Below are 26,736 nucleotides of genomic sequence, written 5' to 3'. Positions count from 1 at the left end.
AGCGACTCTTCCGACGCGCATCCGTTCGCCGATCCGGTCTCGATTACACGGAATAACCATAAAATTCACAGGCGCCTAGCTGGAACGCGGGGATTCGCCGCTGAATTACAAGAGTCAGCAAAGAAGTCTCATAATAATCTCCCACGTGTTTTCAACGAGGATTTGCGCGCGCGCACGCGCATACGCGGATACAGCTGCTCGTCGTCAGCGGCTCGATGGAGAAATTGGATTTTTATCGTGAGCTAGGTCGAGGGATAACCGGGTGCGGCTTGTTCTCAAAGTCGCCGGGAACGACATCGTCGTCGACGAGAAAAAGAGAGAGAGAGAGAGATAGAGAGAGATAGGCAGGCGATGTTCCGTCAAGCCGAAGCGAAGTAGTGCCGGCCATGAGCGCGAGGTAATTACCATAAAACGTGGCATTCCGTGCTCGCACCCACGCACACGTACATACACACCCACACCTACACATATATACACACAGCGTCGTTCTGCCTAGATAATTACGCGATATCCAGCAGATTGGTGTACCGGGCTTGGTTTTGCTCCATTGGGGATCATTTGGCACTTCGTGGCGTCTCAACCGAATCGATCGGCCGATTTCGTGGTGCTCGCGCGTATAACGTAAGTGCCGGATAATTAACATGCGCCGCGCGCGCGCACGCTAATTACCAGCGCATGAACTAAGCGAAGTGTTCGTCCCCGCGTGGTCCTCGCGAGAATTAAATTCGCGGCGGGGTTAAAACGCGACGCCGCGACACATTGGTGTACATTAGGATTCATTAATGCCTTTACACTGCCGGTATTTGGAGAATTGGACTTTTTCAATCTGGCGCATCGTTTCTCAGTAAGCATGAATCGTGACTATTAGTTGTTGGTTTCAGTAACTAACAATCACGATTCACGTTTACTGAAAAAAGATGCGTCAGATCAAAAAAGTTCAATTCTCCAGATACCAGAAGTGTAAGGGCATTTATGAATCCTAATGTATAGTTGTGCACATTAATGCACCGATCTTCTTTAATTAATAACTATTTTAATTGATAACATCTACATGGTAATTTGAAAAATGGTAGTGGACTTTTCTGTACAATTTGATCTAATATATACAGAGAGAACGATTTTTTTTAATCAAATAAACACTTCTTTGGAATGGTCCAAACGAATTTTTTGATGGATCAAACAAAATTTTATTTGATGTAACACAAATATTTATTTACGGCTTAGTTCCAAAGAAATATTTTTGTTGTGTCAACCAAAAAGTTGATTTGGACTATTCCAAAGAAACGTTTATTTGATTCAACAAATCGTTCTCTCTGTGTACAAACATACAGCGGTAAACGTCGCCATCACAGCTCATGTGGCGCAGAATTATTTACGAATCTTTTTTTATTAATAGCTTAAAATTGTATGTGTTTGTTCGCAAAATAGTAGAGAAATTTTTTGTTCTATTTAACCTAATCTGCACACCGCGACTCCTCCGTGAGTTACCGGACACTCTGTGTATTCACGACGTCTAATGTCTTATGTCGTTGCTCGCTGGGGATAGAAACCCCAGGATATCCGTGTAAAACGACACAGGGATCTCTCCCACGGCCGATAACGCCGACGGAGGGAAGAAAGCTCGATATCTGGCCAATGTACCACGCGGTATCGACGTTACGTGAAAATCGTAACGTCGCCGACAAAACGTCCGTTCGGAACAGCGCGTTCTCCGATTTACCTCTAATCCGCAAACACGTCTCAGGTAGACCTTCACGATTATCACCACGCAATGCAATGGATGACGGAAATTTGGTATTTCATGGCTTTCGCGGTGTCGTCCAATACTTCGCTTTCCGGATTTGGATCGCGTTTTCCTTGTATTTGATTCCGACATTTCAGTTTCGCGAACTAAATACAAGAAAAACGCGATCCAAGCTCAGAAAACAAACAAAGGATGATGGAAATTATAAAATGTTTTTAAACTTCTATGCAGCGAATATATTTTGTCGACATAATCGTTCAATCTCCGTCAATTTATCAATTATCAAATACAATCAAGTACAAATCAAGTTTACAACAGTACAAACTTTTCGTTGCATTCATGCGGCTGTAAATTTATCAAAAGTTGCATTCAAATTCTCAAGACAAATGTTTCATGCAAATTTTGGTCATCTATTTTCTTTTTCGTTGTTCTATGCGATAAATGCGAGTGCCACGTGAATTGATGCAACTTTTATATTCGACTAGAAAAATTCCTGGCAAATTCACGTACTGTCTATTTACACGCAATCGATCATCGTCACGACGAAACATCATAATTATCTTGCCGAACTATCGTAATTATCGCGTCAGGACGCGATTTTCATCGTTGTGTCAAAGTGTTAATTCGACGAGTAACGTGACTCTTGTGACAAAGTTTGTTTTTCTTCGTATCACTTTCGCATCTCTCTCTCTCTCTCTCTCTCTTTCTCTCTCTCTCTCTCTCTCTCTCTCTCTCTCTCTCTCGCGGACACTAATTTATTTTAATGATGTGAATATAATTCGGGTCGCGCGCTCTTTCACTTGCGTCCTCCATGCGATATCGTTTAAACGACAATTTGGAGCAATTTGAAACTCGCCCCTTCTCGACGCGTCCATTAAATTACAACTCACAATTTTCGTCAAGCCTGTTAAACAGCGTAATATTACAGTGCAAAGAGGGAGAGAGAGAGAGAGAGAAAAGACTGAAAATTACAACACATATCGAAACAGCCAAAAGAAATGTTATATTACCTTAACACAATATCTGGCCGCTTTCTAAAAGCAAAGTCCGTGCCGTTTCCGTCGGGACGGCGGCGGAGCTCGTTTGTTTAGCTTAAATTTTCGGAAACTCTCTCTCTCTAACCGGGGCCAGAATAAACCGTATTGATGCTTAAGCTTAAGGCAGTGGATGCGGAAGTGTATACGGTTTAATAAATCTCTACGGCTCGGGGGTAGGACGGAGGATAAAACCTAAGGACGCCGTCCGATTTATTTAGTTCCTGCGCTTTCGAATCCCTTCACGTCGTATTCTCCGTACATTTAAAGGATTACCGGGCTAATCCGCGCAAACGGTTCGCACATTTTTGCCGCGCGAGAGGCACCGTCGTCGTCGTCGTCGTCGTCGTCTTCGTGGCGGGCGATTTCACGACACAGCTCGCCGTAACTTCGAGCGCGATTCGATATAACGCATTCAATAACAACAACAATAACGACATATGAAATTTCACACAGCCAGTTCAATTTTCTCCCTCCCTCTCTTTTCCTCTCTCTCTCTTTCTCTGTCTCTTTCTCTCCTTCTCTCTCTTTCTCTCTTTCTCTCTCTCTCTCCAATTTTACGAATTGATGTCAATGAATGAGCGAAGCCGGGTAATCTTCTTTTATTTTCGCTTTATTAATTAGAACTGAAGGAGAAGGTGGCTGGTTCGCCTTCTCGCAATCTGCATAGAAATCTAGCTGGCGTATCGTAAGCGTAACCATAGAGAGCCCGTGACCCCTTCTTTGTTCATAACTGTGGAGAATATTGTAGCCCGTGGGCAAATACCTTAAAACAATAAAGCTCTTTATCTGTGTATCGTTGTTGAGAACAAAGTTCCGGCATTAAAGCCGAGAGCGGGAATGCGGCCGGTTCTTTTGAACGTTCCGGCAACGCGTCGAAAAGACTACAACACGACGTCGGGGGTGTTATTAATACCGCAGGAACACGCTACGGAACGCACACGTTCTCCCGATATTTTCGTCAGGGAGGAATTTCGCCAAATTGGCCGCGGGAGCGCGCAGCTTGCGCACACAGAGCGCAAGCACCTAATTGCGGCCGAGCCTCTCTCTCTCTCTCTCTCTCTCTCTCTCTCTCTCTCTCTCTCTCTATCTCTCTTGCCCCTCTTTCTCCGTCTACGTCCGCGCGCGATGTTCATCCGTCTTCCTCGAATTTCCGCGGCTCGAACTCGAGTTCTGTGCGGCGCGCACAGAAGAGAGTTGTGTACTGTTATCATATCCGCGCGTTATTACGCGACCAAGTCGGCCGCGCTTTCGGGCGATGGCAGTTCGCAATTACGAAACTTCATCCGGCCTGATGCGAAAAAGCGCTACTTGAAATTCATGGGCGAGCAGTCGGGGCCGCCTGTCCGCGTCCGGCGTCTTTCGCAGTCGCGTCAAAGGGCCGGGAGAGGTACGATCTCGCGCGGCGACATTTTCCGCCGGTATCCACCTCATGAACCGGCTCAAGCTATCGTATTAGCATGTATATTGCGTCACGTCGGCGCGACACATGACGACATCGCTCAGCGGAAACTACCGCCGAGGTGTGTACGAGCCGCCGTTTTACTATCGCACGCTCCGTTGCGGTGGCCCGCGTCGGGGCTCTTAATGCACGGCCATCCTCTTGGTCCTGGGCTCAGGAGCGAAACTCCGTTTGAGAAAGGGATACGAGAGGATAGCCGCCGTATAAACTAGCCGCTAAAACTTCGCGATGACCCGCCACCGGCGAGAAACGCGAAAATCGGACTACATGCGGTAAACCGGAATACCTTTCCCACGCTAGCTGCGCGAAGTTGTTTTCAGCTTTTTGGCTACGAAGAGAATTCGATTTCAACCGTTATTGTTCGTTCGTTCGTTCGTTGGTCCGGTGGTCGTCCGGACGTAGCGAATAACCAGTGATAATTAGTGATATCGATTAGGTATTACCTGGTATTTTCTGAGCACTGGGATTTTTTGGATATGTCTTAAATTACTTAGGTACTTCTCAAATGATAGTTGGCTATCCAGTTAATAATTTTTGCTCAGTGTTCTTCTTTCTTAATTATTCCTCAAGTATCATATAAATTATATTATGCACACACACACACTAAGGGAAATGTCTGATGATAGTAATCAGAATTCTATTTAGGTTTATCAAACAATATGATGAATAATCGTGTAACAAGATATTTAGTCAATGATACCAAACTATCTGGTGAGCGTATTGTCTAAGTAGCATTACAGTAATGCTTAAATACGTTTACCAAACCGTCTGATACAGCATACAATTTATTTGGTGAATGTTATGAATACAGTTGTGGAGTAGACTTCTTACCTAACCTAAAATCTAACCATATTATATATAATTTTCATATACTTACTGTATATAATCTTCATATATTTACTTCTAAATTCGTCGACATATTTTAAGAAATCTCATTCTTCCAAATATTTGACGGTTTCAGCGTTTACTCTTTTATAGCACCGACGTCTTTACAAATTAGTATAGATGAAAAAGGAAACGTCGCAGCGAGTAACAATTAACTATCGCAATCAATAGTATCATACGTCTAGAGAGAATTAAACTGCCTAGATGTCTACAACTAAATGTCTCGATATTGATTATCAGATGCGTCGAGGCATCGTAATCAGAATATTGGATATGTAAACCAGATATCTTATATAAATTCACCATATTACTTTCATAAAACAAGTATAGTGTCATTCACCAAGCCATTTCTCTCAGTGCAGTAAGATATGACGGTATCGTCCGCGAAGAGTACATATTTTACAAGATATGTAATTTTGATATCAGAATATGTCGAAATAAAATATGGAATACTTAGCAAAACTTCGACTCGACGCTTTTGTGATTCTCTTGCAACTTTGATATTTGCATAGGCAGATTAACAAAAAGAGAACATACTCTAATATAGAAAAAATATACAATTTCGCTGAAAATCATCTTTTATTTCAAGTATTCGATTGCCAGGATAATATTTGCGATACTCTGCTAATTAGGTACCTGAATACTCAGTATTAAATACCAGTGGCATTTTTGAGTTTATATACTCATGCATTACTCTCTAAATTTCTTGGAGCGCGATTTCACTCAAACAGTAGAGCGACCAACGAGTCACTCGTATTTGCGTGATTTTTCGCTCGTATGGAGTAAATTTTGCACTCTGCATCGTTGGGCAAGTGTTATCACTCGAAATTGAAGAGCGAATCTGGTGCACTCCATCGTCACACAGGAGCATATTCACTCTAATCGATTGAAACATCGCTGATATGGAGTCGGGATCCACTCTAAGCTTGAATGAAATTCCCCGAACATTCATCCCCCGCGATTTCAAGTGGTAATGTTTTCGCTATTGCCTCGGGCGAAAACACTGTCACTTTTCGGCGAGATTCCACTCCAAGAAATTCGTGCAGTAAAAATACCCAGCACGTTAGGCAGTCGAGGATATTTCGACGGGGTATCAGCTTGCGCGACGCGCGTCATAATAGTGAAAGTAATTGAAGGACAGGAGTATGCCTCGCAGCACCGGGGCAAGGTGCGAGAACAAGTTATCAGAGGAAGACACGTAAAGGGAGAGAAGGTGAAGGCGGCAAAACACAACAATTCCACGCATGAGCGCGTGACGACGTTGCGTGGTATTCGCATAACACGATGCTGGAAATTACCAGTCGTATTCGGGCGCGCAAACACCGGACGATTTTGTACCCGGCTACGAACGGCTTGCTGCCGGGTATATCGAGTTCTGCGAGTGGCAGAACTCTCCGGAGGCGCGCGCGCCACCTCCATCCGATGCATTCGTCGTGACCACCGGCAGAATGGACGGGACTCGCTCGCATAACAGACGTGACGGCAACTATGTGCGACCGAGGACTTTCGAGGCTCGATCCTGTGAGAATGCAGCCGAATCGAGCCGCTCTGTGCTCACCCTCGTTCTCTCCCTGGTCTTATCCCTCTCTCTGTTTCTTCCTCATTCTCTCTCTCTCTCTCTCTCTCTCTCTCTCTCTCTCTCTCTGCTTTTCACCATCGGTAAAACTTGAAAGCACGTGACGCGAATGCGGGCCTCACCTAGTAAAATTCATTGATCCCCTCTCAATCGATCGGCTGTTCCATCTGCTCGGGAGATCTCGTCCAGACAATGAACGATTTTTTTTTTAATTTGTTTTCGCTACTACGCAGAAAAGAAGTTTAAGTGTAACTTCAGATGAACTTGCTGCATCAGTACGACAAAAAGTTAACGTTATTGCATGATGTAAGTTTAACAATTAATTCAGTTTTACTTTATAAGTGCAATTGAAAGAATCATAAAGTTTCCGTCGTCGATTGTCTCATGACGTGATAATCATAAAAGTATCCCTGGGTGGCTCGTCGTTGCTGCTGAACAGCAATTCGTTCACTCCCCTCGCGATATCGCAAATAAAAATTCTGATCATCGCTGTTGTCCATTGCGCACGTTAAGCCGCAGTGCAGCGCGTGCAACGGTAGAATTTTGCGTCCGGCTCAGCGAAAAGGTTAAGCTCATCGAGGACAATCGTGAGGAACCTCGATTCTTTCTCGCGCGTTCATCCGCATGCGAGCGTAGCCGAGGTAACATCTACTTTTCAACGAATCTCTCTCGTCCGTCGCGAAAATCCGGAAAATTTGCGTCGCGCACGACTCACGGTGATCCGCATTACCTGCCGCTGTAGAACCGCCACGAGCGACGGTACTAATATTGATCGAATATTGAATATACGCGCACAGACACACACAGTGTCGACAGTCAATAGAGGACAAATCATGTAAACGCGGAATTTAGTCAGCTGGGCAAATATCGGGGCGCACGCTCGGCGATATCCTTAACGAGCGATCTCGGGAGTTAACAAGCGCTCGTTTTCTACCCTCCCTCTTCCCCCTCCTTCCCTCTTCTTTTCTTTTCCTTTTTTTCTAAACACTCAACACGAGGAGAGGTCGACGGTGAAGGATTAGCGTGCATCGCGGCGCCGACCGTCGCAGTTTCACCCCTGATTAAACCGTAAAATATAGGCCTCTTTACAGGTCGTCCCGTAAAGCATAGCACAGCGCCGCGTCACGGCCGCGCGCGGATTTCATTCCGTATCAATAACCGTAATTCACGCGGCGCCCTCGTCGATGTGTATCGATCGTATCTTTCATGCCCCTCAATAAAGTGCAAGTCTCGTCGTGACTTATCGCCTCCCGCAGTCTGCTCGATACGCCGGAAACACCCCGTATACACGCTTTCTCGAGGAGAAAGAGCGACGCGCCGGCGATAGTAAAGGGTATAAGCAGCCAATAAACGTAAACAAGCCCCACGGTGCTTCGCAAAGCGCCGAGTGGCCGGCCATTTTCGCATCGAGAAGCTCTCTCTCTCTCTCTCTCTCTCACACACACACATATTCTCTCCCTCTCTCTCTCTCTCTCTCTCTCTCTCTCTCTCTCTTCTCTTCCTCGAGGGAGCAAGGAAATCGATAAATCCAGACGACGTAAAATTGGCGTAAGCACCGCGGCTGTTCGCGCGATTTCGTCGCGTCGTGTCGCGTCGTGTCGCGTCGCGATCGAGGATCGTTCATCGAAAAATGCCGCCACCGGTCGCATGATGGAATATTAAAAAAGTTTTCCGGAGTGCCCGAGCGAGCGAGCGCGCGCAAGAGGCGGAAGTGTTAGGCTGATTTATATCGCGAACGTGTGAACTCCTGCGACAGGGATCTATCTTCTCGAGCGGCTCGTAATCCGCGCACTTGCCTGCGAGCCATTTAACCCTTTTGAGACTCACCCTCGTGATTTCATCCCAACTTTTTCTCGTAAAATGAGAATCGAAGGGGCGGAGCTTATGAGCGCTAGGAGTGCGAACTTTATAATGGTGGGAAATTGATATTTTCAAGGAGACACACGCGAAATTTGTAGCGAATATTTCAGTTAATCTTCCATTTCGAACGAGAAAGAAGGGTGACTTAACTTGATACACGAAGAGAAAAAGTAATAAAATATTTATTCGTTGTAAACGTACTATTAACATATTCATACACTTAAATCTGCATTCTCTTGTTTAAATAAAAGGTTATTGCATTTATAAAAAGAGAGATATTAAAACAGAAAATGTATATTCTCTTTTTTTTTTTATTTTTATACAAGCAAATATGTCATTAATAACATTCTTTATTTCTTAGATGTTTTCTCTAGATGCAGTGAAAAGTGTTGCAACAGATGAGCAAGCCGAGAGAAGATTGCGAGAGAATTTCCATACTAGTAGGTCGGCCATAAATAACGAATTATTTATTGCGCCAATTTTCGCGCGCTGAATGTGACTGCGTTTCTCAATCCATCGATCGGCCGTGTAAATCGCCGATGCGCTAGTCATTGATATCGCAATTAATATTTTAATAACGGCAAGCCGCGCTGAATGGAAGTATGCGATTTATTTGACGAAAAATAAATTATTTTACGGCGCGCGCGATATGAAATAACGATTTTTGTTATCTCCCACCTTGGCCGGCATTCTTTCCGACGTATTATAAACGTAAATATTTCATTACGGACGATACACCGGGGGAGTGATGAACCCCCGAGCGCGTTTCGCCTCGTTGAATCGCTTCCAAGTTTAAACGCGCGTTACGAAGTCAAAACATTACGGTATCTGCGATTGCGTTGGCGGCGCGGCAGCATTGCCTATTTAATAAATTCCTGCAGCGCGATAAAAGCGACATTAACGCTGTCGTTCGATCTCATCCTCGACGACGCTGTCGTCGTCCATACGGGATTAGCCGAGTAATCTCTCCGAGAGCCCGAGGAGTAACGAGATCCCGCGGGAAACGACACGGACTTTTTCTCATCTCGGGAGTAGTGCATCCTGCGATGCCACCTCGTAGAAATTCGATGTTCTCTTTTCCGCGAGACAGATAGATAGAGGAAGAGGGAAAGAGAAAGAAAGAGATAGGGAGGCAGAGAAGGAAAGATAGGCGTTTCCACTTTCAAAGAGCAAAGTGTCGGAATAAAGAGGCGCTCATTTTCGGCACGTAAGTGCGCAAGATGTGTAAGAGAAGAAAAGAAAGAGAGGAAACAAAGAGAGAGAAAAAAAGTAGTTAAAATTTTGCGTAATATTTTGATAAAAGGATTTTCGCTCGCGGAGAAAGGAAGAGGATGATGAATATCTTAACATTTTCACAGTTTTATTACAGAAAAATCTTCATCTATACGTAGAAAAATGATTAACCGCGAGAGTTAAAGTATAGTTGCGGTAGCTATAAGGCATGTTGTTAAGACAGTGACAACTAATGTCATTGCTTCGAAGCTTTCCTGCTTAATTTTAAAACTTGTTAGAAAATAGCGAAAATAATCGGTTTTACCGACTTACTCCGGTAACCAACTAATCTTTTTATATCAACTAGTCTCCACAAAGGCAGTGTCATACGGGCGCAACTTTGAATTTCGAACTTAGACTGAGTGTCGACACCGCGACTTTAAACGGCTGCAAACGCACGAACGAATTCACGTAGCGACATGAAATAATAACAAACTTTTTAGCGTGCGTTTCTGCACGCGTCTATGTCGCTCTCTCGTCGTCGTCGTCCATGTGAAAGAGTCGAGTGTCGTGGTCGATTAAAGCACGGCAAACGTGATCACATGAGCAACACGCTTTCATTCGCGATCGAATTGTTTAGACTCCTTTCTCCAACTCGTCTATTGTAATAATAACGAGACTGATATTGTTACTGTGGATCAATATAAAGGAATAATTATCGTGGTCATTTGCAAAATGGTGGGGAGGAGCTGTTTTGTTCAATTTCATGAAAGAGCTCTACTCGCGCGCGCGAGCGTTGCGTCACACATTCTGTATACATTTCCAACGTCAATGAGACAATACATACATAATGGAGATCGTTAAAAGGTCCAATTTATTGTTTTATATATCCATTAATTATTCGAAATGTTCGGATTTAGGTGCTCGTGTGCAAGTAGAAATTTAATTAAGAAATCCTGTATTATTTTGTGCAAATTCTGTTAGATTCAGAGTCTGTACATTCTTGGAAAATATTTTATATTAGAGCAAGTGTAATTATTATTGTATAAATATATTTTATTTCTCAAATATTCCTCTTCTCTCTCTCTCTTTCTCTCTCTTTCAGTGTAAATACATCTTTACACACAGCTTATACAACATCAAAATTACAGGCTGTCATTATCGACAAGCATTTCTTTATAAGGCGACAACAAACGGTTGGCGCGGAATGAAGTTACGTGACAGCGGCCGTCAAAATGTTAACATGTTGAATGCCACAACGGCCACCAGTCTGACTGGTATTGTGACACGACGCCGTTTCATTAAGTACATACAAAGCATAATTAATTACGTTCGCAAAATCGCTCGCAATAGAACGCGCCTCATCACGTGAATTGTCACATCTTTGGAAATTCGATCGAGCTCTTGCACAAAATCCACGACCAAAACCAATGCGGCGGTCAACGTGTTGATTGTGATTCCACGTGTGTGATTCCGCGTGCGAGACCGCGCTTCCTTCTCTCTTCCTTCGCGCGTCGAAATTTTTCAACTCGGCTCATAAATTTCGCGGTGTTTTCCGGACGAGTGCGAACCGCTCCGTTTCAGTGCGGATATTATCGAATATCCTGCGTAATGTGCTATTGGTTATACGTATAATACTCAGTTATGTTATACATGTACACACACACACATATATATGCATATATAAATATACCCACGCACACGCGCGCCGGCCAATAAACCGCGCACAATAGCCCGAAAATTCGATCATGTATACACAACACAGCGGGAACCGTTAATTATCGAGGCTCCTCAATAATTTTGCTACGTCCCATTTACCGCGAACGCCGATTATTTGGTCTTTTTCCCACTCTGTCGGAGATGATCGTGCCGCCTCATAAATATTGATTACTTATCGCGCGCGGCAGTTATTGCGAACAAGTCGTTCATAGGGCGGCGCGAAAGCGGCCCTTCTCGCTCCCACGTCGTGTCTCTTTGTATCGTTGCAGTGGAAAATTGCATTCGTCAGACCGTCACCGTGTAAAACCGGCCTAAGCCTCAAAATTTAATAAAGCCGTTTTTCTCGTCCCGCGCGCAAACGCGCCTCTTCCCGCTGACCCAATTGGCGCGGATGCGCGCGCGCAAAGTGGCCTAAGCCGGCAGAATGTAATGAAAAGTCCAGTCTAAGCTGAAACTCCCTGACGCTTGCTCGCGAAAAAAAAAAGAAAACAAGAAGAACAATTCGGTAAATCTGTTTCTTTTTCTCATTCTCTGTATGTTCTTTCTTGTTTTCTTCCTCTCTTTCCCTCCCGGCCCGAAAGACGTCGAACGTCTGCGCAAATTGATTTGTCTCCAACGACGCGAAGTAACACCAAGAATTGACAAGGAGATACGGATCCTCGTTTATTTATTAGTGCGCGAGAGATACCTCACGTTCTCTCCAAGAACCATCCGTACTTAGATTCCTCGGTGAATCCGAGATCGATCTTCCCCTCCTCCGCGATAAGGTCGAGCGAAGTCGTTGTTTATCGCGACGTTTCTTCATGTTCTGTATTTCAGCAAATTCCGATGACAAGAAAACAAGAAAACCGCGTTTCTCATTTATTCAGAACGATTTAATTAATCTTAATTCATTATTTTTCAGTGAGCACAACAATATACAAAGACAATGTTATGATTCCTTCTCATATAAATCCTTTTCAATTTCATTATGTTTCTAGTAATGCAGTAAAACAGACTGTCAGCAAGGTCCGTCTTGTTAAGAAGCATATACACTGAGAGAAAAAAATGTTTTTAAAGAAATAAAACGAAAGAAAAAAGAAGAAAGTAGAAATAAAACGTATTTATTCGATGTATGTGGATATTACAATAATACACATTTATTCATATTGATATTAAATATTTCTCGAACAAGTAAATATATATTTTCTTAAAATTTCTCAGCTTCTTATGAAAGCAATTAATTATTTTATTTAAATAAAAGAATTGAGATTTAAGCAGACATGTTATATTAGTATTCGTCGAGTAAATATATTTTATTCTTTAGATATTCTTTCTCTTTCTTTCTCTGAGCAGAAGATTTCGTAAAAATTTTACTTGAATTAGAAAGATAGCAAAATTTTTAGCAACACACATTTCAGCTCTTAAAATATTAAATAACACGTATGATATAAAAGAATCGTCACAATTACTGCAGATTTTCGATCTGTTTCTCGATTACAAAATTCTATTTTTACTGCAAAGTTCTCTTTGCACAGAATTGAAAATTCTCGATACGATACTGACAGATAAAATATTTGAAAGTTTTTAAAAAAATATTAAAATACTATAAAATTCTCGTAGAAATGAATGTTTCAATATTGTATAACTGAAATTTAAAAGTACAAGAAAATATTTCTGTTCCATGTTGAAAATTTAATCGTTTTCACGTTTGAAGACTAGGACGAGACAAAAGTGTCCGCAATTAATAATCTCGAAACGATCTTGAATGAAATTGTCCACTTGTCTGGGTTCGCGCGACGTGGAATTCGCCAGACTTCTTTTAACTTTCATCAAACTGTCGTTATTAACGCGCAGCACTAATGCAATTCGAACTTACAAAATTTGTTTTCCACTGCTCCGCCACTCATTAATAATCAACGGAATGGTGGACGACGAGTGCATTAATGAATTAAATATCGCTCTTGCAGTTTTAACGCGACGAAGGCGTTAAGGAATTAAGGATCGAGCAAAGTTCGTCGCAAGTTTGCCGCACCAGAGAGGACCATAATTCTTCGCGGCCGGAACATACGAGTAATTGCCACGAGTCCCTCCTCACCTCACTTTCCTCGTCGTCACTTCTCGTCCTGACAATAAGGGACTGCCGGTGAAAACGGTGAGAGTCATATTAATATTATAACACCGATTTCCGACCCGGTGAATAATGTCGCACGCGACTTGTCCCGGAATCGATATAAACGTCCTTTCCACCGCTGATTTTCTGTTCTATTTGGAATAATCGTTCTCTCGACTAGGCAAAATCATTTTGTCCCGTCACGTGTAGCTTACGCGCGTGACAGATTCACGTTTAAGAATCATATTCAACGAAAGAAGAGAAAACATTTCGCGCGTTTGTTACTTGGGTTACACAGGCCGGCATGACAGACTTATTATCAAGCACAGGATTTCTCGATTACACGTCTTGCACGTGTGCGCATCATATATGTTGATTGTTTAATGAAGCGACATGGCTGTATGAAATATACATGGTGAAATATTCAAATCTAAATTTGGAGTTAGATGAGAAGTGTTTATTTGAATTATGTAATACATTATATTTGCAATTGTGATTCAGCTGAGGAACTCAGGTCTAATTCCGAATTAAAATCTAAGTGTCTTACCTGAAGCAAGTTTCAAGTAACGACTATTAACACGGACCTCAGAAACACACACAGTGAAAATACCGCCATTCGAGATCGAGCAAATGTTTCACTCAAGCTTAGAGTGTAGACTCTTACTCTGTACATTCAGGGAAGAAATATCAAAGAAATAAAGAATATTCATTCGATGGGTACTATTTATAAGGTGACATTTTTACTTATACTAATCTAAAATATTTTTTTAAAGAAAAAGATATATATCTTCCTAAAATCTTAGATTTTCATGAAAATATTCTACTCAAAGAGAATTTAGTTTGAATTTAATATGTGTTATCAGTACCCACCGAATAAATATTTCTTATTTTCAAGATATTTCTTCTTTCAGTGTACGAATGAGTCTCTCAAACGATCAATTTATTTCCACGACGACGAAGCATATCAGACTCACTTTTCGAGTGAGAAACCCCTCGAATTGAAGTAACGTCTTATTTTTGCGAGTGGGATTCTAGCGGAAGGAATCTCGGGGGAACAATCAACAGATACGATGCACGAATACATCAGCACGACTGAAGCGACTGAAGATTTGCAGTTAGCACTCTCGCCACTGGATAATGAGGTTATTATACCGGTCCGTGCGTGCAGGACTCGCTTCTACAGAAGCTTCACGGGACGCGGCGGGGAGCGAACAAGGGCATCGCGCGCAGGAAAAACTTAATTAGCGCGCGCGTCTTCCGTCTCGCGCCGCCCGCGGCTAACGCATCTGCTAACAACGCGACAAAACGGCCGTTCATAATTCGGAAGGACGGCCGCCCTTTTCGGTGCAAGTCCTCCCTCGCTCACGGCGCACCGAGTCGCAGCAATCGCTGTCTCGGTCCCGCGACCGCGCCGCACACCACGGCATAAATCCAGCGCGGAGAGAATATTACGTTCCCCGGTTATAGCCGCGTGGAGAGAACTTTAACCCCGACTATCGTCGGAATAGTTTCCCCTCGTCGTTCCGTGGCCGCGCGCGGGAGCATCTACCGATGCAACGTATCCAACTATTTCTGAGCGGGCTTTTTGCTCGTCTCGGACGACGCGCTGTTGGAAAATGGATTTTCCGACCGGACGCGGATAACCCTTTGTCGGCGATACCGTGGGCGACGGCTGGGTCGACGAGAGAGAGAAAGAAAGAGGGAGAGATAGATAGATAAAGAGAGGGAGAGAGAGACAGAGAGAGAGAGATTCCGCGAAGGGCGCGGTGAAGCGTAATCCGTGTTATTAACCCCGCTGGTCGAAGGTGATATCTACGTCCCCGCTGCCTCCGCCGCCGCCACGCGACGATGGTCACATTCAATGGTGATGGTCGGTGGGCGTCGGTCATGTTTCCGTATCGGGGTTTACATAAAATCGCAAACATCGAGACTGTGATGGAATCAAAATGATTTCATGGCTATTATATCGGAAGAGATGTCTCGCAAATTGCCGTGTTATTTACTTGTCTGACGGAATCGTGAGAGTTGATTAGAAAATTAAGACAGGATATCGTCGATTTTGTTTTCTTCAAAAATCAAAAGATATTCTCCATCGAAATTTATTGTCGATATCAAGTCGACCCTAGAATCCTAAACACGGGCAAAATTTAGTTGGGTACATTTTTAAACGTCATTGGTCGTAAAAGCACACATGTTTGGTTTCTTCATTATAATTCTTTTCAACTTCATTGAATCACGAGAACGTTAATAAATTCGTTCAATCGCTTTAAACAATTTTTGATGTAATCTCGCAAAGATACGCCTTCCGATTTTTGTGAAATTCGGTAAGATATTGGTCAATACTTCTATAAATGAACATACTTAAAAGACTTTTTGACGCAAATTTATTGAGATAACGTTGAAATGAGGAATGCAGTTATCTCCAAAAGCTTGCTACGGAAGTAGGACGAAGTCTCCACCCAAACCATCCGTGTACTGTTCATTGACACACTTGATAATCGCACGAATGGATGTGTACAGTGGATATTTGTGTGTACTGAAGACGCGTCAGTGCTTAATTCACTGATGTGCACATAGAAGCAGTACACAGCATAGAGAGCTACGCCCAAAAAACCTAACCCAACCTAACCCATATCACTGTGTAAGCTTTACACGTCACAGTATGATATAGGTTTACAGGGGCAATTATCAATATTAACAGCATACACACATGTGTGTACCTAACTTAACTTAATCCAATCTATATCACTACTTTAAATACAGTTAGTTAATTAGTTACCTCGTTCAACGTTATCTCAATTGATTTTTCATTGCATCAAACAGTCTTTTAGACATGTTTATTTAAGACTATTTCGTCGAGTTTCATGAAAATCGCAGGCTAAATCTTTTCGAAATTGCAGCCAAAAATTCTTTTTCTTTTTGATGCTTTTGAGATCGGGTACCAAAAAATATCCGGTTTATGCTATCGAAACTTTACACTCTCCGCGACCTTTTTTCAATCGAAACTCTCGTCGATTCCCGCGTTAACTCCACCTTCGATCTCTCTCGCAAACGTAGCGAGTCATTATGAGTATCCGAACGCGCGAATAGCGTAGTCGCGCTCGCCTAATTCTGCGCGGGCATAACCGGCGGACAGGCGGAATGCATCGGTACCTCGCGAGGTATGCAAATTAGCGACTAAACACCCCGTTGACGCAGAGCCGCCATTGATACGGAGGGCCGACCTAGCTTCGCCTAAACCGACGCGCGTTCGGTTTACGCCGTCGCCTACCCGCTGTTTACCGCGTGTTTCCCTACACGATGGCCCCAAGTGTTCTTGGTGATTTACGTGATTTCACTGCTGATCCGCGCGCTCGCACACGCCGAGAGCTCATATCGCGATCGAGACTCCAACGGAGGAATTTCACCCTTTAGCGCGATGAACGTGCTGACGCCGTTTCGCACGGACGTTGCTGCATCTCCGTGACGAGCGATATATGGGTGACCGCGGCAGGTTCGCCGTTCTGTCCAAATTTTGGCGTTCGAATTTTTCGGATAGCTAATTATTGTGTAATTGACAATATAAAGATAGAGATAATCATTCCTGTCTTATTATTTCTTTTTAGGAAATCTTATTTTATTTTATTTTATCTTATTATATTTATTATATTTTATTTATCTTATTTTATTTTATTTCTCTCTCTCTTATTATATAACTGAAAACTTTCTTTATTATTTTTTCTCGCGCGTTCATAAACGATTATTATTATTATGTTTTTATGTTAGGAATGAGACAATCTTTTGGAATTTGTGGGACAATTCATTATTGTGTAACTGACTATACAAAGATGATAGAGGCCATTTTCTTCTCTCTCCCTCTCTCTCTCTCTCTCTCTCTCTCTCTCTCTCTCTCTCTCTCTCGTGATCTCGTCACAAGTTGCAGTCATTACTCCACCTTGACGTGCTTTCATATTTCCGCAGAAATCTTAACGAGAAATATTAAAATCGCAGAATATTATTTTTTATTCTCATTATATTTTTTTTACGAAATCTTATTTTACTTTATCATCATCATCATTTCATTAGGGATGATCTTTAAATTGCATTTTTTCTATGATAACTAATAATAAGTGAAATAATTCGGAAATGCGAACACCTGCGCCCGATATTCCGCCTCGAATCTGTTGCGTACACGACGAATCGCCGACGATTCCTCTTATTTTTCCACCGTCGAAAACGCAAGAACGATATTTATTCGTTCCGATTGATTCGCGATGGATATTTGTTCTGAATTTATACGAGGACTTTATATCCTCACGGCGGTTTTATCACCGACACGGTTGTACGATGCACACAGCAATTCGTTCGACAACAACGCGAATTCCAGGTGAGAAAATAAGTCGTGTAATTACATCCGTTATAGCGAAGGTTCAATCGACGCGTTAAACGGATCTTCCATCTTCGTCGTGATGCGCTAATGGAAACTACGTGGGGTGGTCTAACGATACCTAAACGACTTCTCTACGACTTCAAACAGGGTGGAGCAACGAAATGTGCAATTTATCTAAATTCACATTAAATGTCAGTGGGAACAGCAAAGGACACCAAGTGCTTTGTACTTCCGATGAAACGGTTGAGAATTCGCTAATTTTCCAGCGCTAATTTTCCAGGACTGAGACACATACATACACACACATACACACGCGCGCATGTCGTTCCACACGGGTAATTCGACTTACACTTACGCGTGTGAAAAGAGCGAGACCTAAAATTATGTATTTCGATCCCCGTGAATAACGTTTCAACCGGGCGTTACCGTCTACCTCACTCGACCCGGCAAATTACACGTCCCGCTATCTCATTCGCGCCACTCAATTTCGCGTTAATAAAGAATCCATCCGGGTGCGCCTCCAAAGGGGTATAACACGTAGTACACAGGAACATCGTGACTAGAGCTACGATCTACCACTGATTACTCGTACTGATACTTCTACGTTCACCGTTTCCACGTTATCGTGGATTAGTAATTAGCGAGACTCACTGTAATCCCAAGCCCAGTAATCGCCAGCACCCGCCGTAGGCAGCACCGTGCTCCATGCCTCTATGCGAGAACAAAGAAAGAAAGGAAGAAAGTAAAGAACCGAACCATGCGTCGCTCTCTAGATCGCTCGAACATGATCCTTACGTTTGTTTTTTGCGGCAAAAAAAAAATGAGGTAAAACCAGAGGAAACTGAGCGCCGCAGCTCTCTGTAATTCGAGCGCGAAGGACTGCCAAGAGGAAGCTTCGTAAAAACGGTAGTCTTTGAGAAAGCGCCCGCGCGTCAATCTACGCGTGTAGTTTACTCCATCGAGAAGAATTCAAAATCGCGGCCGAAATGTTTGGTTTGGTGATGTAACAAAAAAATTATCTTTTGTTTGTAAAACGTCCCTGATAACTTTGGGGAGCGACTATTGAAGGAAATCAAACTCCACTCGCAGTGATTAATTCGCGTCAACTCTCGTCGGCCTGTTGATGTTCCCCTCGATTGAAAATTTATGACTCATATCAACAGTTGTCACCTGAAACTTGTCTCACGTGAGATATTCGTATTTTTACTAAGATTTAAATACAAGTTTCTTAATTAAATTATGATATATATGATATTTAAGAAATTTTCATAACTCTGAATCTAAAGAGAAAGAAATTCTTTAAGAAATTCTACTCTGAATCTAAATTTGCTTATCTTGAGACGAGTTTCAAGCAATAACTATTCATATGTGTCTCAGATCCGTATTAATAGTTATCACGTGAAACTCGTCTCATGTGAGATATACTTGAATTTTTACTCAGAGTCGGATTCAAGTTTTTCAAAACTGAGTTTTTCAGAGTTATGTACATGATATTTATATCTGCAATCACGATTCGACTAAGAGGGAGAGAGAAAAAAAGAAAGAGAAAGAGAGAGAAACGAACTCTTGTTTGAATAAGATCTGAATCTAAATCGCTAAAATCAGATTCTTTAAGTAACGACTATTAATATGGACCTAAAAGTGTCGAGACTTATTTCACCAATACATTATTGTTCCGCAGGACACCGCGCCGCGATAATCGACAAGAGAGAATCACATATTGCGAGACGCGAGAAGATTTGACTTCTGACGTCGTCGCTCAAAACTCGGGCAGACTCCTAAAATTTGCGTTTGTTTTTCATGAACTCGTCATGGGAGCTATTAGCTCATCGAACGCGTTTCTCTTCTCCTTTTCGCTTCTTGTCTTTTCTCTCCCTTTCCCTTCCTCCTTCTCTCGCTAACAACATTCAATTTTCCGCGATATTTGTTAAGAGATCCCAGCAGACTGATTATTTTGACCCTAATAAATCCCGAGCTTCCTCCTTCTTTGTCCTCTTCCTCCCGCAAGTCGCCGTTTCTAGCTTCGCTGTTCTATCCCGCCCGCACCGTAACACTCTCATCCCTTCGCCCCATCCTCCCTGTGTCACCCTCTCCCTCCGCGCTTTTCTCCATCTCTTTTTCTTTCCCGTTTTACCTCTATTCGTTTCAACATGGTCATTAAGGCTGGAAATTACATTATATCGCGTATAACGACCGTTTCTGTCAGGCACGACGAGGACAATCGCGCCCTGGGAAAAAGCCGTTAAGAGAGGAATTAAAATGAAATTGTTCTGGTTCCTTTTGCGAAGGAGTCGTCTTTGAAGTTTCACTGTTCCTACGGACGACGGCCTCTGTCTCTCTGTATCTCGCTTTCTCCTCGGTAGTGACAAAAGACTTCGGCCGTGAGTTCGCAAAGATTTGCAATTATCGGCGAAGCGCGCGGCCTTTGAATAAATACGCCGCGATCGTCGATGAAGGGAAATTGTTTATTCGCGGGCCGACTCTCCCCACCAAACTTTCAGCGGGGAAATATCGCGAATCGCAACATCGGGGATCGCCGTTTCATTAAATACCGCCGCTTATTGCATCAAACAGATCAAAGGGAGGAGATTCAACGTTTTCGATATTATTATTACTGTATTTTTATTGTCATTATTCGCAGGAGTAACGTCCTCAAAGCGACGTACGCACGTCGCAGCCGTTCGCGCGCGCAATAATGGAGAGAAACGGGGAAAATCCGCCGAGGCGAGATTGCCTCTGCACGCTCGAAAAATGCTTCCCTCTCCGCGGCTGACAGCAGCGAGGAAACGCGGGATTTTATCGCGCACGGGCTAAACCACAATTAAAGTAAATCCCGCGCGTTGCTTATCCGCAACGAGCGCAGAGACGTGATCTCGCCGTGCGCTATTAAATACGCGGTGCTTTTGTGCTTGCCGTGAGGAGAGCCGTACGATGTGTCAGCCAAAGGCCAAGGGTTGCGAACGTTGTTGTTACTCAGTTACCCCCAATCGCGACGATTTCTGAGCGCGCGATCGGAAAACAAGAAAATCCTTCTGCCGAGGTCACACCGATCCTTGCGACTGAACGTCCGACGCGTAACGAGCAACTTTTGCATATTTCGCCGCCCTCGTTCGCGACTTCCGAATCGCTCGTGTTAACGGCGCTCTCCTCCTTGTGCGCGCACCTCATTAACGACGAAGAAGTCTGATTGTAATTATCGGCGAAACGTCTTGGAACGACTCGGCCCGGCTTCTCTAATTGCCAGCGGCTCGAGGGACGGAAAAATCATTCCGAAATGTCATCTCGTTCCTGCAGCTGCCGGCAATTACGCCTCATTAGGCGACGCGCGCCCTCCTCTCCTCTCCCCAAACCCTCGAGAGAATGCGCGCCTGTAGATTAACGGGAAATAAAATTCGCGGATTTTTTTTTCCTAAATACGAGACGATCAATTCTTCCACGGGACACGGAAGAAGAAAGGGAGGAGAAGCAGCGAATTGGAAAAAATTGAAGAGAAAACGACGCGACGGGCAACGCACGCACGTTCGCACGCACGTCGCGTTCCAAGATTTAAGGAATGATGGATACTTGAAGGAGAGATTGCCGCTCGCGTGGCGAATGTATATGCGGGTGATTGATATTGAATTTAACGCGGGGCACAATCCGCGACGTTAATAAATTACCGGCGAACGAGCGGACAGGCGAACAGATGGGCGCAAAAATCGAGAGAACATCGCGGGGGTAATGTGGATTGTAAATTAATGAAATGGTGGGATGCGGAGAATACTTGAAAGTAATGTCGGAGCCACGTGTGGAACCAATCATGGCATAAATGTCAAGGATGAAATTGAACACCAACCGTGACCGAAAAGAGACGCGAGGCGTCTTTATTAAACCACGGTAAATCGAGTCGTTCGACAAGCTCGCTCTCTCCCTCTCGAATTTATCATCCAAGCAAAAATTTTCACGTTAAATTCTAATAGTTTCATCGAGGAGTATCCTAAATTGCTAATAAAGTTTTGCGTTTATTATTCCAGCCAATTTAATAGGTCGTGATTTATTGATTGCGTCCCGTATTGCCGGCCAAGGCTGCGTATCAAATTTACATCGAGCACAAATATCATCGTCGAGTGATGAAAACGTGTTCGCGAATGAAAACGAATACAAATCTGAAAAGTGAGCTCACATAAATGTATATCAGATAAAAAAAACTATGTAACCTTATTCTTCATGGAAAACCTTTTTACATATGATCTCAAAAGGATTACGCTGAAACCAAAGGAAATGTTTTAACAGCCAAAACAAGAACTCTAGTTGCAAGCTGCCATTTCCTGTAATCCCTCATTCTGAGCGGAAACTATTACCGCGAGAGAATATTCCCTTTCTAATGAGATGGACTATTAATCGGAAATCTACCAGATATCGCTTCAACTTTTTTCCTTTTGAATCAAGAATAATATATTCATTTGAAGCAGAGTTCCCTCTTATTAGAAGCAATTTCTATTAAGAATAAGACTCGTATTAGGGAGGAAGTATTTTTGAAAATCTGTGGAATATAAAGTTTATTTCTATGAAAGTATTTGTATACCGAGAAGAAAGTATTTGAAAGTATATCTGTGAGATGTAAAGTTTATATCTGTGAAAAAGAAAATTTATATTTCTCTCTCTACGAAATAAACTTTTATGCCATAGAGATAAATGTTCAAATATTTTTTTCTATAGACGAATCTTTTTCTATAGACGATCTTTTAGTATAAACGAAAGATAAATTCCTGTAACTTTAACCCTCTATTGCCCACTGTGATTCTAAAAACAGTTACAATCTAGTTTTATCATTATTTATCTCCAATATGAATGTTGTTCCTGTCTTGACCGATGTGACGTGACGTGATGTGAGTCAAAATATGGCTTTTTTAGTAAGTTAGCAGTAACTGCTCAACGTGACTTCAGAGTCACAAACTTATTTTGAAAAAATAAAACATTAGGGAAATTTCGTCTTGTATGTGTTGAGTTTTAAACTTCCTATGTACATAAAAAATTTTTTAAATATGAGAAATTAATTTGGATAGTAGCGAGTTAGGAATATTGTGCTTAGAATAATTTCCTTTTGATTTTAGAAATATTCTCTTGTAGAGCTATACGTAAGAGGATTTCCACTAGATTAGGTTTTTCTTTCCTTTGGGTGATGCGTGTACGTGTCTCCCTTACGAGCTCGTAATTATGCGCGTAATTATGTCGACATAATGCAAGACACACGCCAACGACATACCTTTCTCGCAGTAAGCGCCTTCGTAATCTCCAGTACGACACTCGCAGATCGGCCCGCTGTCCGTGGAGATGCAGATGCCGCCGTGCTGGCACGGGTCGCGAGTCTCGCAGGCGTCCGTCGTATTCGTCATCATGTTGCGTAAACTCTGTAACAGGCATTGCGACGCGATGTTAGGTAACCGTTGGCCCGCCAATTAACAAGAGCGCTCTTATAAGTAACGGCGCAGAAAACACGTCGCTGTTGTGACGTAGCTACGGCGGTGCGACGAAACGATGAGCGATAGGGAACGCGAGGATTTCTCATTTATAATCGCAGTTTCAGGCGAAAGCCTGCAAATTTCCGTTTTGCATGGCGATTATCTCCCGCAGTCGGAGCGACGCACACCGAGGACGCACCTCGGCTGTCGTGAGTCGAGAATAACAATGTTGCAGGCGATGAAAATGCAAGAATAACTTCAGAGAGATGTTGTAAATTTAGAATGGTCTCTGTGAGAAAATCCTACGCATAATTTCATTTCTTTTAATTGAAAGGGAGAAACACGCAATTTTTACTATAAAAATTCGCATCCATTTTTGGGGGGATAGTAAGGCGAGGATGTTATCAAACAAAAATCCAATATTTCTCCTAGTAGATATTTCACACACTTTGAAACTAAAAAAAAATATTTGTACAATGATTTCTCACAGAGTAATATTTATTCAAACTTCATCTATCGTTGCCTACACGCAAAAAAAGTTTCAGTTGGTACAACCAAATAGGAACCAACTGAAAATTAGATGATCAGAAGCGATATCTCTGTTATGAAAACTAATATTTTTGTTGTCGCAACCGAAAATATTCGTCTGAACATTTAACGATATTAGAACTCGGTTGAAATAACTGAGAACAATTGACTATATAGAAGCCTCATAAAGGAATTTTTCTGTTCCTACAGCCGAGTTTTCGTCTGATTCCTGAGCAACCGAAAATTCGGTTGCACCAACGGAATTATTTTTTCCGTGTATAATTTTTGCTGTCACATTTCTTTTGAACACAGTGTATAAGTAAATTCGCGAATAGAGAGATGGGAAAAGGTTCGTAGGCTACGATGATCTTTCGAGCTTGATTTGTTATGGAAAAAAATGTCCCAAAGCTGGACATTTAACAACGAGGAGCCGAGATTGCTTGATTCTTAGAAAACTATACGATCTGATTTTATAATTACTGCACAGGAAACTGCACAGTAAATAAACGTGGTTGAATTAACGTGTTAGTGCCAAAAGAGCCAAACGCTTCTTGGTTAAAGCAAACGGGATTTCTGGTTATTACAACCAAATCCTGTTTACAAGGGCCAGAGATTCTGTTCCCTCCAAGCGAAACGCGTTTGACTCGTTCACTCATTACGTTATTAATTCAAGCGAAACTCTCTCCGTGTGGTAGCAAAAGTGTCAAAATTTTATCACTGACGTGGAAGAGATATGAAGTTTTTAAATTCTTCAAAAACTAATAAACATTTTTAAACGTACGATCCGAAATATTCGTCCCGACTGTTGTTAAATTTTCCTGACGCAATAATCGGGTATAATTTTATCATCCGGATCAAATTATTTACTAGCTATTTATGACGAATCTCTACGCTAATAATTATGAGAATTCATATACGTAAATATTATATAAATTATATATATTCAATTCGATATTACCTTTTTATGATTTTTTTTATAAATTCGCGACTGAGTACAACGGCTATCAAATCTGATAGCTGTCAGGATGTGTAATAAGTCCCGTGTGTATGTGTGTGTTCGGAAATAAGGATATAAGGACAAGTTCGGCAAGCTTTTACCGTGTTGCACCTTGCCACGCGCGCGCGATTTTTCGCGAAGTATAATATTGCAAATGTAATTAAATTAAGGCGCGGTGCAGTCGGACAGAAATAAACCACGGCCAGGAGAACGCAGGCCTGACTGCCATTACTAAATTAAAAAACCCAACGTCGCCGGGCGATGTAACGGGCAGGAGGGGAAGGAAGCGCGCGCTCTCTATTCGCGCGCGCACAATAATTAAACGGCACAGCGGCGGGGGCGAGAATATCTCGGAAGGATGTCTTACGACTGCGAACGCTCTCAAATTATCCCTATCATTGCGCGCTGCAATTTCGCATCGCATTATGCAGCGAAACTCCCGCATGGTTACGCTGCTAGCTCTGCAGTGCAACGTATATAACTTCTTAGCGTGAATCCGAGCTTAGCGCCCAGCGGCAAGGAAGAGGCAGACGCGAACTCCGGCCAGAGAGGCGAATTTTCTTTTTCATTTTTCCGTCTTTCTCTCTCCTGCCGCTGCTGCTGCTGCCGCCGCCACTCTGCCACTGCTGTTTGCCGTTGCTACTGCGGCATTTGCCGCAGCGTTTCGAATGTTCGATAGGCGCGGTCGTTTAAATATTCAAGGATACAAGGACGATGTGCGTCTGAGACTGCCATCGCGAGAGCGTCTCCCGTCTCGCTCTCGGGTCGCGTGTGACATTTGGCCATCGATGATCCCTCTATCTCTTTCTCTTTCCCTCGAGACGTAAGCTCATGTGAAACGCGGCAGGTGCGTTGAAATGTTCAACAAGCATTGGCCATGTGCGAAAAGAGAGTCACTGAGAATTAGGAATACGCTAATATTTCTGTTTTCCGTTCAAAAACGTACGGCAAATATGTACAGTCGAGTGAGGATATATTATTACCCCAATTTTACATTTTTATAGTTAATTATACTTTATCTTATAAACAGTGATTGAAAAAATGTCTATATATATATATATATAATACCGTATTTATACTTCTAGTAATATATAAAATATATTTTTCAAATAAGGAAATATACACTTTCTTAAAACTTCTCCGGTTCTTCATGAGATTGTATATTCTATTTAAACACAAGAAAATCTAGGCTTAAATAAATATTATTAGTAACAACCAAATAATTTTTTTTTCATTTTTTTAAATATCTTTTCTCTCACTGTCATTATATCTGACTTTTCAATTCTTATCTATGAACCACAATGAAACTTTGCATACATCATTTTGAATATTAAAAACATATGAATACCAAAATTGAGATTTTTCTATTATCTTTTTCCCTTTACAACATCATATATTTCCATAACGTGGTTTAAAATATTTCCAGGTAGCTGGATAGCTACGAGCAAACGACGTATTGATGATGTATTGTTAACGTTACAGACATCAATCAATGCATCATTAAACGTCGCTTGACGTCATGATGTTTACTGAGCTTATACACATCAAAGTGGAATAACTGTTGATCCAGACTCCAAATCTATGTCAAATCGCTCGTGATTTCACTTTTAGATGCAACATAAATCAATCTTTAATTTTTTCAAACTCCTTCCATTATTTTCGAAACTCGGCCACTACGTGCCTTAAGGGAATTCTTAAGTTTCCAAGTATGGTATCCCCTTAAGCGCGAGTCATATCGAGCTCGAGGACGGTGTCAACGACGAAGCTGTTGTGAGTCACGTCGAATGTGCACGCAAGGAGTATCAAGCCGACGAGTT

At 42.4% G+C, this 26,736-nt stretch overlaps 1 protein-coding gene across 5 annotated transcripts in view; it reads right to left on the bottom strand.

Annotated features, from left to right (window-relative positions):
• LOC116848068 (neurexin-1) overlaps positions 1–26,736 on the bottom strand; it is a 399,669-nt gene that overhangs the window by 225,787 nt on the left and 147,146 nt on the right. For all 5 annotated transcript variants that reach the window (XM_032823816.1, XM_032823818.1, XM_032823819.1 and 2 more), the window contains exon 3: positions 23,199–23,343. In XM_032823816.1, the coding sequence (XP_032679707.1) occupies positions 23,199–23,343 (145 nt within the window). The remainder of the gene's footprint in view (positions 1–23,198; positions 23,344–26,736) is intronic.

Source organism: Odontomachus brunneus, unplaced genomic scaffold (assembly GCF_010583005.1).
Source record: "Odontomachus brunneus isolate Ranch 3 - 2012 unplaced genomic scaffold, Obru_v1 Obru_scaffold_088, whole genome shotgun sequence".
Taxonomy (NCBI): Eukaryota; Metazoa; Arthropoda; class Insecta; order Hymenoptera; family Formicidae; genus Odontomachus; species Odontomachus brunneus.
The sequence above is the reverse complement of the archived record's forward strand: the minus strand, read 5'-3'. Positions and strand labels throughout refer to the sequence as shown.